At 41.3% G+C, this 12,355-nt stretch overlaps 1 protein-coding gene across 1 annotated transcript; it reads left to right on the top strand.

Moving 5' to 3' along the window:
• The first annotated feature begins 5,019 nt into the window (after positions 1–5,019).
• On the top strand, positions 5,020–12,143 carry proza (protein Z, vitamin K-dependent plasma glycoprotein a). The gene is made up of 9 exons (XM_078270083.1): positions 5,020–5,159; positions 6,124–6,262; positions 8,013–8,173; positions 8,337–8,361; positions 8,449–8,562; positions 8,749–8,883; positions 10,025–10,140; positions 10,228–10,345; positions 11,155–12,143. The coding sequence occupies exons 2-9, from the start codon at positions 6,184–6,186 to the stop codon at positions 11,688–11,690; spliced, it is 1,284 nt and encodes a 427-aa protein (XP_078126209.1). The 5' UTR covers positions 5,020–5,159; positions 6,124–6,183; the 3' UTR covers positions 11,691–12,143.
• Positions 12,144–12,355: the final 212 nt, after the last annotated feature.

Genomic DNA, 12,355 nt, shown 5'->3' with positions numbered 1-12,355 from the left:
TTTTAATACTTAATTTAATTTTGCTGGTAATACTTTTATCATTAATTGAATACAGGACTTTAACTTGTAATGGAGTATTTTTTTGTATTTCTATTTTTTAATAAGTAAAAGATCTGAATGCTTCATTCACCACGATACTCCTAACCTTACTAAGGCATTTTTCTCAGCGCTCACATTTCTCCCTTAAAACTAATTTCTGTGTCCCTTTGCCTTAATTTTTTAGTACAAGGAAATACTGGGAAATCATAAATCATATCATATTGTTCACGAAAAAATTGTGTTCTTTACTATGAAGTAAAAATTGTGAATGCATAACAGTCATTATTCTTACTACCAATGATTTGCAGACTCCTCTGGGCTTTTAGGAAATGCTATATGTGCAGAAAGTAAAGCAGCTTTGGCATGAGTACGGTGAAACATCATGTCCATTTAGAGAGCTGTCAGCTGTGTTTCTGCCCTCCCTGTGCCTCATCAGCACAATCAAGGCCTATGCCACCTCTCCACAGGTCTGAGAAAACACAACCACGCTCTGCTGTCTGAGTGAGATACAGTATATCATTTAAAAGGTAGCTGTGAAAAGGACCCAAGGGCACACAAGATTAAAAAGTTTTACACTAAGAAAGAAAGAAGAAAGAGGTTTTTGTGGAAGAAAACTCATGAGTAACAAAGCAGGGGATCACAAAAGAGGATCAGGACCATCTTAAAACATGCTTGGAGCTTCTATTATGGCATCTTGAGCCCTCCGTCTGTTGACAGATCGAGGGCACCTTATGAAAGGAATAATTAATACAGAAACCGTCCAATACTGGCTGACCTGTTTCTGCTGAATGCCTCTTGAATCAGAAACAAAGGAAAGTGTGAAGGAGTGAGAGGTGAGAAGAGTGTAAAGGAGCAATCACATGCTCTTAATTATTTTCTCATACATGTGAACAAATGAGCTGCGGGGGACGCAGGGAAGGGAGCGCCGCGATTAAGTGTTAAATAAAATATGGCCAGCTGACGTGAATTGATCACGGAGAAATGTGAGACAGGGAAAGGTGATTCTTCAAGAGAATCAGAGCAGTGAAAGACCCCCACAGGGGTAGTGCCTGCCTGCTCTCCAGTAGTTAATACAACATCATCATTGGTCCTTTGTCACACAAACTCGATTACACGCAATCTTCTGCGAAATTAGGCGGGATTGTGTTATGTGTTGTAGTTTGCTGTTGAATTCAATACAGGAGAGAAGATACTGTACATGTGTGAGGGTGTTTTTGATGTGAAACTATAATGTGGTGATATGCTGTAACCAAACCAGGGCTGCAGGTGATGGTTGTTATGTATTGTTGGTTATGAAGTGTGGTCTTACTTCCACCTAACCTCGTTACTTCCTGCAGTAATGTGTAAGAGGTTAGTGGTAGCAAAGGTCTGTGCAGGTCATTAGTGCGTCTGTCTATGAGTGTGAGTGTGTGTGTGTGTGTGTGTGTGTGTGTGTGTGTGTGTGTGTGTGTGCGTGTGTGCGTGTGCGTATGTGCGTGTGTGTGTGTGTGTGTGTGTATGTGTGCGTGTTATCAACCTATTACATCTCTTACTACACTGTCTATGCACATGTCACATCCTCCGAACTGAACAATCACATGAAGACACTAACGTGCAAAATCAAACTTGTGGTATTGCCTCAAACGCCACAGAAATGTTTAGTTTTGTATGTTGATGTTGTATTTATGGTTTGTTACTGAGCAGAACAAAGCTGATCTATGTGGCTTTAAAACTGTAGTGGCTTTTAACTATGCTAGTGGCTTTGTGAGACTGCACATGGTAACATTCTGATGTTTAGCAGGTATTTTGTTTATTATTTTAGTTAGACATTTTATTCCCTGAATCAAGCCTAAATTCTGACAAAATGGGGGAGACGATGATGTGACGTCAATCCTGAAAGAGTCTACCTCTAGTCTTTGTCAGGCTGTGCTTTGAGCTAAATGCTTACTTCAGCATGCTATTGATGACGAGGCTAACATGCTGATGTTGAGTAGGCATCATCTTTACAAGGTACATCTGATGTCATTACTTTGGGTATTTGGTCCTACATTTGACCTGATGGTGGCGCTAGATGAAAAGTCATCGGATCACCAAAGTCATTACAATTCATCCTCTGGGCACCATATATGTCTTATATTGTCAAAATATCATCCAGCCAATAGTTGTTGAGATATTTCACTCAGGACCAGTTGTAGACTGACGGGCATCCACCCTTGAGCCCTGCTGCAAACATCTGACAAATTAAAGAAAGAAGTGATGAAAAGCAGAGGAGGTAATAAGATGCAGGAAAATAATCGAGATTCCAACATGCAGGGAGTCCCAGGGATTTCGTCTCCAGCCTGTTATATCCATCAGAAAGTTGTCAAGTAGCAGGTGACATTAATTATAGATGCCTTCTGTGATGGCTGTTTGTTTAGCGTGCCTTTAAAATTGGACCTTGGATTTGTAGAGGAATGGGTCAGTGAGGTCACACATGAGCGCTCTTTCTTTTCGGCTCCCCTCCAATTTAGAGCCGGCACTCAAAGAATAATGAGAACTGGGAAGAGTGAGAGAGAGAGAGAGAGAGAGAGAGAGAGAGAGAGAGAGAGAGAGAGAGAGAGAGAGAGAGAGAGAGAGAGAGAGAGAGAGAGAGAGGAATACAAGAGGGGATTGTTAATTAAAACAACTGAAAGAAAGAGATGGATGGATGATTGCGGGAGATATGCAGAACTATGCACTCCAGTGCATGCAAACTCAGTGATGCTCTCACAGTCAACATATTGTTGCACATGATGTAACACGTACATGTTCTCTGCGACAACTTTGAATTTCTTTGGATTTTACCTTAGACCACAGTCACAAGGGAAATTACGACAATCTTAATCATTTACACATTCAGCTGCAGCTCTGCATGTTGGGGCAGGCTCTCCATCTGCTCTCCCCACCCCTGGGTGAGTCTCCCTGGACTGGGCAGTCCAGCTCTTGCCCCTGTCCAGCACCAGGGACCAGCTGGTCCAAGCAGGCTCTGATAATACCTCAGTTATTAGGCTTGGGAAATGGAGATGTTTAACATGGCTGCAGCTGAGACTAAAGCCCTACGGCCCTGTCTGCAAATTACATTGCTCTCACAAACAATCCCATTGAAATAAGGCCACAGAGGAGGGACTTTGGGTTTGGAAAGCGTAGCCTTGATGGCCTAGTTTCAGCAGCTCTTATCATTTGCCTGTTTTATCATTACCAGGCTTCTAGCTTTTATTTTTTGTATAGATATGAGATGTGTTCTTCATTCTGCCAAAAACTTCACGGCCTCTCTGCGCAGTCTCTCAACAGTTTCCATCTAATCCTCATGTCCACTTTGATTTTCACTCTTCTGCTTTAGCTGATTTGTGTAGAGCCCCAATCAGGTTGTCGGCTGTTTGCTGTTGTCTAGACTCATTTGTGTTTGTTTGCAGTTAAGCTTCTCCTATTGATCACAGCAGATAGGATCCTATTTTGTTTGATCAAATGTGCACATCAGAGGAGTTCCTGATCCTGATCACACTGCTGAGGAAAACAGCAGCGATGGTCCTACATCTTTTTTATTCATTTAACACTGGTTTTCCAGCCAAAGTTTATTTCTGCACAAACATGCACAAATACATGCAAAAATCAGGCCACATATTAAAAAGCAGGATCCAAACTAATACTGCATGTTTTACCTTGTGTCTCCTCATCACAGTGTGTGGCCTCTATGTGGGGCAGTTTGACCAAAGAAGGATTTTTCTTTGTCAGATTGTTTTAGTAGAAGGGTTTTTAGATGCCGGAAGAGGTGAAAATATCCATATTTCACCCCTCTAAATTCCTTTTATCGCCTGGCGACCCCTTCGGCAGTCCTGATCCCCAGGTTAGGAAAAATAATGTGCTGTTGCTGGTGGCACAATGAGACTTGAAATAAGCACTACAAATGTATGAAAATGCAGCCAATGTTTGAGTTGCAAAAACGTTTCATCTCACATTTCACCTTCATTTGTACTTTGGACAGTGGTGGAAGAAGTACTCAGATCCTTAACTTAAGTAAACAATACCACAATGTAAAAATACTCCATTACTGCATAAGTAACAGTCATGCATTTAAGTCTTAAGCAAAAGTACAGAAGTATCATCAGCAACATGTACGGCTATATCGGTTTAAATTACATTATAAAAACTAATGCATCAATGTGTAAGCAGTATTTCGCTGTTGCAGCTGGTTGAGGTGGAGCTAGTTTTACTACTTTATATATATATATATACTGTAAGGTAGTTTAGTCCTGTGGTTCTCAGCCTGGGGGCCGGGACACTCCAAAGGGTCATAAGACAAATCTGAGTAGTCATGAGAAGACTAACGAGAGAGAAAAGAAATGTCTGATACACAAATGTGGATTCATTTTTCAGACTTTTCTCTATTTGTTTGTAAAATATTGGATAATCTTACATCTTTGGGCCTCAACAGTTATCTAAATGAAACCATCTGAGAAATTTGGAGGGAAAGTCTCTTTTTGATTTAACTGCTAACAACTCATAGACGTCCGGAAACTGAAATGAAGCCCCTACTAAACACTGCTTTCTTGTAAGGGGTCACAGGCGAAAAAGTTTGGAAACCACTGGTTTAATATTTAACAATTAGCGACTAGAAACTAGTTACTAAAGCTGTCAAATAAATGTAGTGGAGTAAAAAAGTAAAATGTTGCCCTATTTGTAGAAGTTTAAAGTAGCATAAAATGGAAATACTCAAGTAAAGTACCTCACAATTGTACTTAAGTACAGTGCTTTAACAAGCGTTGTCTTGTCTAATCTGTTCCTTGTGAGTTTTTTTTTGCTGTCAATGAGCTTGAGGTTTTTACCTATTATCTTTACTGTAATGCTCTTTAAACTCATCTGTATCCGTCCTGCAGACTCTTAGTAAAAAAAAAACGTTAAGGAGTCACCCACAGTGTGGGTCTAATCCTGCAGGGCAACGTACTGTACCGCACTGTGACAGTCTTACAACACCCTCCGGTGGCTCCTCTTTGTCATTACACTCACCACAAGCAGTAAGCGGCAGTGAGCAGCCTCGTTATTTTAGATCAATAGGCCCGATCCGTGCAGCAGGCTGTGGATTGTTTCAGGACCAGCGGGCCAGTACCTTGATTCAGTCCGGAGCGGTAGGTACCGAGCTTCACTGTTGTTGTTGTTGTTGTTGTTGTTGTTGTTGTCGTTGTCGTTGATGTTGATTCGTACCGTTACTCTCAGAAACATGTTGGACCCGCCCTGAAAACAGAGACGGATTTGTAAATATTTAAATGTTTGTATACGTGAAACATTCTAGCAGCTTTTAGGAAAACGGATCATTACTGCAGCACAGAAGATGCGTTACAATTGTTCTGGCTCCTCTTTGTTTGGTAACACCACATGAGCTAAATGCAGACTGGCTGGTGGATAAAACGCTACGCAGACAGAAAACGTACGCTGTCTAACGTAAAAAATAAACACATTGTCCTCTGCAGATTTGACTCTCAGTACTGAAAACGTAAATTATATTCTTTACGAGGCCTTCAGTGTTTGTTTACAAGGTGTAAACAGATAGTCTTTAAGGCCCATTTATATGACAGTAGTGCAGCGAAGACATGCAGGAAAACTGCACAATCACTGAAAACAGTATGAGGTCATAGGTACTCATACATTATTAAACAAATAAAACACAATAACAATAGCCTACATTTACAACATAGTATTACATGGTATTCTGGGAGGTTTGAATTGACTTTAAATTATTATTATTTTTCTATTTCACTGTGTTAATCCTCCTGTATCTGTATTTATGTTTTTTTATGTTAGTTGACTTTTTTCTTTCAAATTCTACTCCTAAAAGGTGCTATATAAATACATTATTTACTTAACAAAAATAAGGCAAATTTGTTTTATTTATAGATTATCTTCTATGATATAAATTATATTTATTATTGAATTGCATTTTCATTACTTCGTTACTTTAACTCAATCATGAAACACAATACAGGCAAAAGCCATGTTAAGAAAACAAATACATTTGTAAGACACTGTGAGACAAAGCTCAGAATTTTAAGGTGAGTGTCAATCATGTCTGTAATCTGCTCGTCTTGTTTGTAGGAGAACACATTGATCCCTGCTGTACCGACAACTCGACTCAGATCACACTTCAGTGTCACCATGCGCTCCTTCATCACATCTGCCGCTCTGCTGTGTCTGCTGGCGGGGGCTGTGGCAGCCGTTCAGACCCCCCACACAGGTGAGTGGGCCAACGTGGGGCAGAAGGGTCTGCAGCACTCGACCATGGTGTAGTCTGAGCTCTAGAGAGAGGAAAGAGAAGTGAGGAATTAAAAGGAGATCAAGATGGCAGCAGGCTGATTATATGACATGTCAGACTCTCTCTGCTGTGTTTTTAAGAGATTCGGGGTGGGGGCTTCAGAGATGGGGACTCGAGTCGCACTTAAGTCGCACAAACAGCTGACTTCAGACTTGACTTGCGACTCGACCCAAAAGACTTCAGACTTGACTCGGACTCGAGCTTCGAGACTCGTCAACAACCTGTTTTCATGCAATTATTGCTTTTTAAATCAAAATGTATTCATGTATTTCGATTTTCTTTTATTGGCGCATATACGGGGAAACGTATGACGAGCTGTATGTCCCCTGCCCTTTGTCATAATGTGCAACGTAACGCATGCACCTATGTGCGCGCACTCACATATCAAAATATGCATTGCCGATGGCGACACCAAATCCTCCCAGAGTTGTGCCTTTTGTCATTAGTTTTGCTTTCAGTAACTTCGTAAACAGTGGCAGTAAGCGAACAGCTACATGCAAGGTGTGTGGCACCAAGATAAAAGATGCTGGATCAACAACGTCGGACTTCATCAGGCATCTCAAAACGCACCTAAATAGGTCAGTCACTCACACACTAATGTGAAAAGAGACATTTAATTTTTTCATCCATGCGTGGCGCAGCGGATCCGTGCGCACTGTCACCTGCCGTGGAGACACGGGCCTCACTAACCTCTCCTCCTCTGAGTCGGGTCTCCCTCGCGCTGGACTAAGTTTCACTGAGCGTACTAACACTTAGAAAATAAATGGCATTACATCAGTGAGTTCATACTGCTTATTGTGCGTAATTTGGACTGACACTGAGATGCATGTTGTTCTGTAACTTGTGTGGCGCTGCTACTATTCTCTCGATTTCCACTTCGACATTAGACATTTGTTTGAGTGAAAGAGACGTTACATTTAGCATATATAATCACAGGTAACAAGCTAACCATCGCAAAGTGTTGTGCTAATGCTGGGAACATGCAAATTGTATCTTTATAGTTGTATCCATATGATGTGACAGACTTAGGTTAATATTTCACCAGGTCTGAGGTCTAGAGGGATGTGTTAAGTAGACCCCATAAAGTTATCCTACAACTGATTTTGATACTGTTGAGACTTGACTTGGACTCGAGCTCAAAGACTTGAGACTTGACTTGGACTTGCAAAAAAATTACTTGTGAACATCTCTGGGGGGCTTTATCAAATAGCAGCTTTAGCCTCAGTGCAGATTTGGGTTAGTTTACTTCTATGTTATCAGATAAAAAAGTTCATGTTTTTTTAAATGTTCTTGATATTTTCATGATGATTACCATCTTGACAGTTTAATCGATTTGTTGTTAGGTTTATAACATGTCACAACAGTCCAAAAAATAGTTAGTGATTATTTTTCTGTCAGCTGCAAACCAAAATAAAAACAATCTGAGTCTCTGGGGGGAGAAGAACTATGACAAAGAGTTCATTTTCTAATGCTATAAAATAGAAATCTTAGTATTTTTCAATTGGCAAAATAGTAGGTCTAATCAATCGACGGAAATATTTCAATCTCTCAAAAACTAGTTGCTAATCACACGAAATCTGTGCAGCTTCACGCCTCTTTATGGGTAAACAGCTTCAAACTGTAGGTCAGTCTGTTGTGGATGAACCAGCTGAGACATTTCATGTTCCTCCAGTGTTCTTGGACAAGCAGCAGGCAAGCTCTGTGATCTCTCGCCAGAAGAGAAATGTGGATGGCAGTAACCCAGCTCCGTCTTCCAGCTTGGAGCAGGTTTGCATGGAGAAGGTGTGCTCGTACGAGGAGGCCAGAAAGATCTTCCAGGACTCGTACCGCACGGTGAGCTCTAGGACTTCACTGTTAACTCCCTCCTCTCTTCAAACCTCCTCAGTGCCTCCTCTTTTCTTTGCCTATACTTCAGTCTGCACCTATTTCATGAATGTACTGTGTAAATGCGATTGTGCAGCTTAAACTGTGCACTTATGCATATTTTCTCCTGCAGGATATCTTCTGGTCTGTCTACATTGGTAAGTGCTACGTTAAAATGATTTCCATCACCGCACAGTCATTATCAGTACATTGCATCTTCTCATAGACTTGCTGTCTGTGTTTAGACGGAGACCAGTGTGCAGAGAAGCCCTGCAAGAATGGAGCCATGTGTTCGGACAGCGTGGGAGGCTACGACTGCGTCTGCAAGTCGGGATTCTCAGGGGTCCACTGTGAACAAGGTGAGGAGGAGGTGTTGGCAAGTTGTTTGTGAATGTCACTGTTAATTCACTTCTCATTTGGTGTGTGTGTGTGTGTGTGTGTGTGTGTGTGTGTGTGTGTGTGCGTGTGTGTGCGTGCGTGTGTGTGTGTGTGCGTGCGTGCGTGCGTGCGTGCTGCAACCTTTTCCCTCTGTAACCACGATGCAGACCAGACTCTGTGCATCCTGGAAAAGAACAAAGGCTGCTCCCAGTTCTGTAAACCAGGCTACACGTCCTACGAGTGCTCCTGTGCCCGCGGATGGAAGCTCAGCAATACGGACAGAAATAAGTGTGAGCCTGCAGGTACGTCTGTTTACAATGTTTATGTCTAACTGAAATTCATAATGCATTTTTATGCTACAGCATACATATATGCTATACATAGACAGAGAGCTTTTTGCCATACAGCCAATCACATCTTTTTATAAAGCGGTAACGTTAGCGTTCCATCGTAGGCAGAGCAGACGGTCACAGCCAGACAACAGCCTGCTACATAACACGAGAGTCACAGACTTTGGACAACAACCTACATTAGCTTTCCTGCTAAAGTATCCTTCTTATCTGACTTACAAACATGAAGTCTTGTCCTGCACCATTGCTTGTTGAACGAGCCTAGACCCAGTTTGTGCTATCTAGGTAGCCAGCGGGCTGACATCTTTGTTTTGATTGGTAAACAGAGGCACAACTTGGGAAACGGGTTAAAAATCAAAATTATCATGCAGTGGACAGGATATTTTTTCATCCAGATGGTTAGAAGAGTCTTTGAAGACTCTGACAATACCATCAGAACAGCAGTAAGTGTTTTTAAACAACTTTTGTGACCTAAATGTATGCTGATACATGAGAGGCACAAACTGGGGCTAAAACAAACCACCAAACTAACATTCACTGGGCAAAAAGTGCTCTGCTAACATCAGTTTCAGGCAATTTAGCTAATTAGCTGGTCAACTGCAGCACATTAAACAAAATGTAAACTTAGCTGCAAATGTTACTTGCCTATGACTTGTAAGATATAGTATAAGTTGGTTTATGTTTTCTCTTGTGTCAAAATCTTTTCCTCTCGCCGTGGTTGGGGTTTGGGCTTAGGTTGGGTTGTGGTTAGGCGTAACAGAGACAGCTGGTTAGGGTTAGGGATTAGTTCAGATTTAATGGGAAACACATATCGACAGGGAAACTGTCTCTGACAACACTGGAGCTCAGCCTGCCCGCTGCTGTCAATCAAACATAGACACGCCCTCCAGCCAGCTGAAACGAAAAGGATCATTTGTGATATTTCCTCTGAGATCTTTTTTTCTTCCTTTTAATAATTAAACACTATTAACAATACATTTAGAAAAAAAAAAATTGACATTATTTTCAACTGCAAAAAGGGATGACTAAATGTGATTTCAGTCGGAGAAATAATGCAATAAAATAATTATATCATCTCACATTCTTCTCTCAGTCCAATTCCCCTGTGGTAAGGTGAACAGTCTGAGTCGGTGGGATTCCAGACTGGCCAGCAATGTTCGCAGCAACTTTGAAGGACTTAGCTGTAGTTCTACAGAGTGTCCCTGGCAGGTAGGAGCCCCCACACTCACACTGTGACACATTACAGGTCTCAACAAACCAGGGTCTTATTGCTGCATGTCATTGTGTTGTTTTCAGGCTCTTCTGAAAAGTTCAGAGTCTGCAGGTTTCTGTAGCGGCGTCATTCTGAAGGAGAACCTGGTCTTGACTTCAGTTCAGTGTGCCAACAAATACAGCTCCTTCCAGGTGGCTGTCGGTGAGTAGACAAAACACATATTCATTACTTTAGTGTAACTGCTACTACTAATGAAAAAGACAAAACAAATAACAACAAAAGCTACAATAATGACATCCCCTGATAGAAAATAACACCCATTACCCCCCAAAAATTTTCACATAAGCTTAATCATTTTTAAACTAAGAAGAACTGTGTACAGAGTTGAGCTTTTGATACATAGTCTGCCTCCTCTACTGAGCTGCACGCAAATCCAATTATAGTAGACATTTGTATTATTATTAATTGGCTTATTTACAAATTATAATAAAAAAACTATACCACTTTTAAGCGCAAATACATAATACAGATTAAGAGAAAGACTACACTATTTTTAAGTGTAAAATGCCATGAAAGTCTAAGATATATCAGTGACAAATGACCACATGTCAGTAGGGCTGCATTTAACTATTTCCATTAACGATTAATGGGCTTATTATTTTCTCATTTAATTGATTAATTGACAAAATGTCAGAAAATAGTGACAAATACCTGTTATAATTTCTTAGAGCCCTGTGTGACGTCTTTAAATGTCTTTTGTCCAATCATCAGTTCAAAATCCATACGTATTCAATTTCCTAGCACATAGTCAGAGCTTTAAATCTTCACATTTGAGAAGCTGCAACCAGAAGATATTTGGCATTTCTGCCTAAAACAAAATCGAAATAGTTGCTGACGATCAACTAACATGATTGATGGACTAATCTTTGCAGCTCTACATGTCAGTATGTGTGCATGAGCTTGAGAAACACCATCATCCTGAATGTCTTGTCTTACCTGCATGTCCTCAGGCAAGCGCACCACCAACTACGATGATAAAGAGCAGACGCTGTATGTAAAAATAGTTCACGTCCACCCGCGCTATGTGGAAGGTCGACCGGAAAATGACCTGGCTGTGATTGAGCTCCGCGACCGCATCATCTTTAAAAAGGAAGTGACTGCTGCCTGTGTGCCAGAAAAAGACTTTGCCGAAAGCGTCCTGATGACGGGAGAATTCCCGGCCATAGTCACCGGCTGGAAAGAACCCAATCAGGTACCTGCTTTAGAGGGCCCGCTCACCCTTAACCAACTGGCGTACAACCGCCTGCCTCAGTGTCTGGAGACTCACCCCAACCTGATGACCAATAAAATGGGCTGCACCACTCCCCGGACCAATGCTGACTGCACCATGAGCTCTGGCAGCCCCCTGCTCACCCTGTACAATGAGGTGTTCTTCCTCACTGGGGTGGTTAGCCAGCCGCCAGGGGCCGACTGCACCAAAGGCTACATCTTCCAGAAAGTATCGCGCCACCTCGGCTGGCTGCGGCCTCTCATGGGTTCCCGTTAGGTTGGGTAGTCAGGGAAAACATGGAGGTTATGGAAAATATATTATAATGCAGGTGAATAAATACTAAAGCAGGGAATAAGATAACTTCATTTCATTGAGCCCTTCTAGCTAAACCTTCGTTTTGTCTTTTAGTCTTAATACCCATCTCCTAATGGAAAAAACTATGACAACCATATAGTCTCAATATAGGTTATTGCTTCCCATCTATCTCTGTGGACTTCCTAATTTATCCACAAAGTGGCGCTCTGTTAACATAAACAGAGAAGCACTTTCTGTATGCATCTGCCAACCAGAGGCTCAGAAGCTGCAAGAAATGCAATGAATTATTCAGCATGTGTTTTGTGATGTGGACGTACCTGTTAATAACCTTTATGTGATGTTATTTTTAGCGACTACTGTACTGGTTGACCAGGTAATCACTGTTCTATGAATGTAATAAACCCTAACAATATACGTGATGTCAGTTCTGTCATTGTTTCAGGATGAAGTATACAGTAGTATTTTTGGAATGATGTTGAGGAAAATTTTCAAGTAGATGTGACATTTTAAAGTTGCGGGTTAGCCCCATGAGATGCAGCATTGTCTTTTTGAGGTGGGTTATGGTAAAAAGAAACATGGATATTAGCAGACAACAAGAATAATATAATATATGGTAAATAAACAAC

This window comes from Sander vitreus, chromosome 15, assembly GCF_031162955.1.
Source record: "Sander vitreus isolate 19-12246 chromosome 15, sanVit1, whole genome shotgun sequence".
Lineage (NCBI taxonomy): Eukaryota > Metazoa > Chordata > Actinopteri > Perciformes > Percidae > Sander > Sander vitreus.
The sequence above is the reverse complement of the archived record's forward strand: the minus strand, read 5'-3'. Positions and strand labels throughout refer to the sequence as shown.

Coding starts and splice junctions, on each gene's coding strand:
- proza (XM_078270083.1), top strand. CDS start 6,184: ATGCGCTCCTTCATCACATCTGCCGCTCTGCTGTGTCTGCTGGCGGGG. Junction 10,141..10,227: donor CTACAGAGTGTCCCTGGCAG/GTAGGAGCCCCC, acceptor TGTTGTTTTCAG/GCTCTTCTGAAAAGTTCAGA. Junction 10,346..11,154: donor CTCCTTCCAGGTGGCTGTCG/GTGAGTAGACAA, acceptor GCATGTCCTCAG/GCAAGCGCACCACCAACTAC.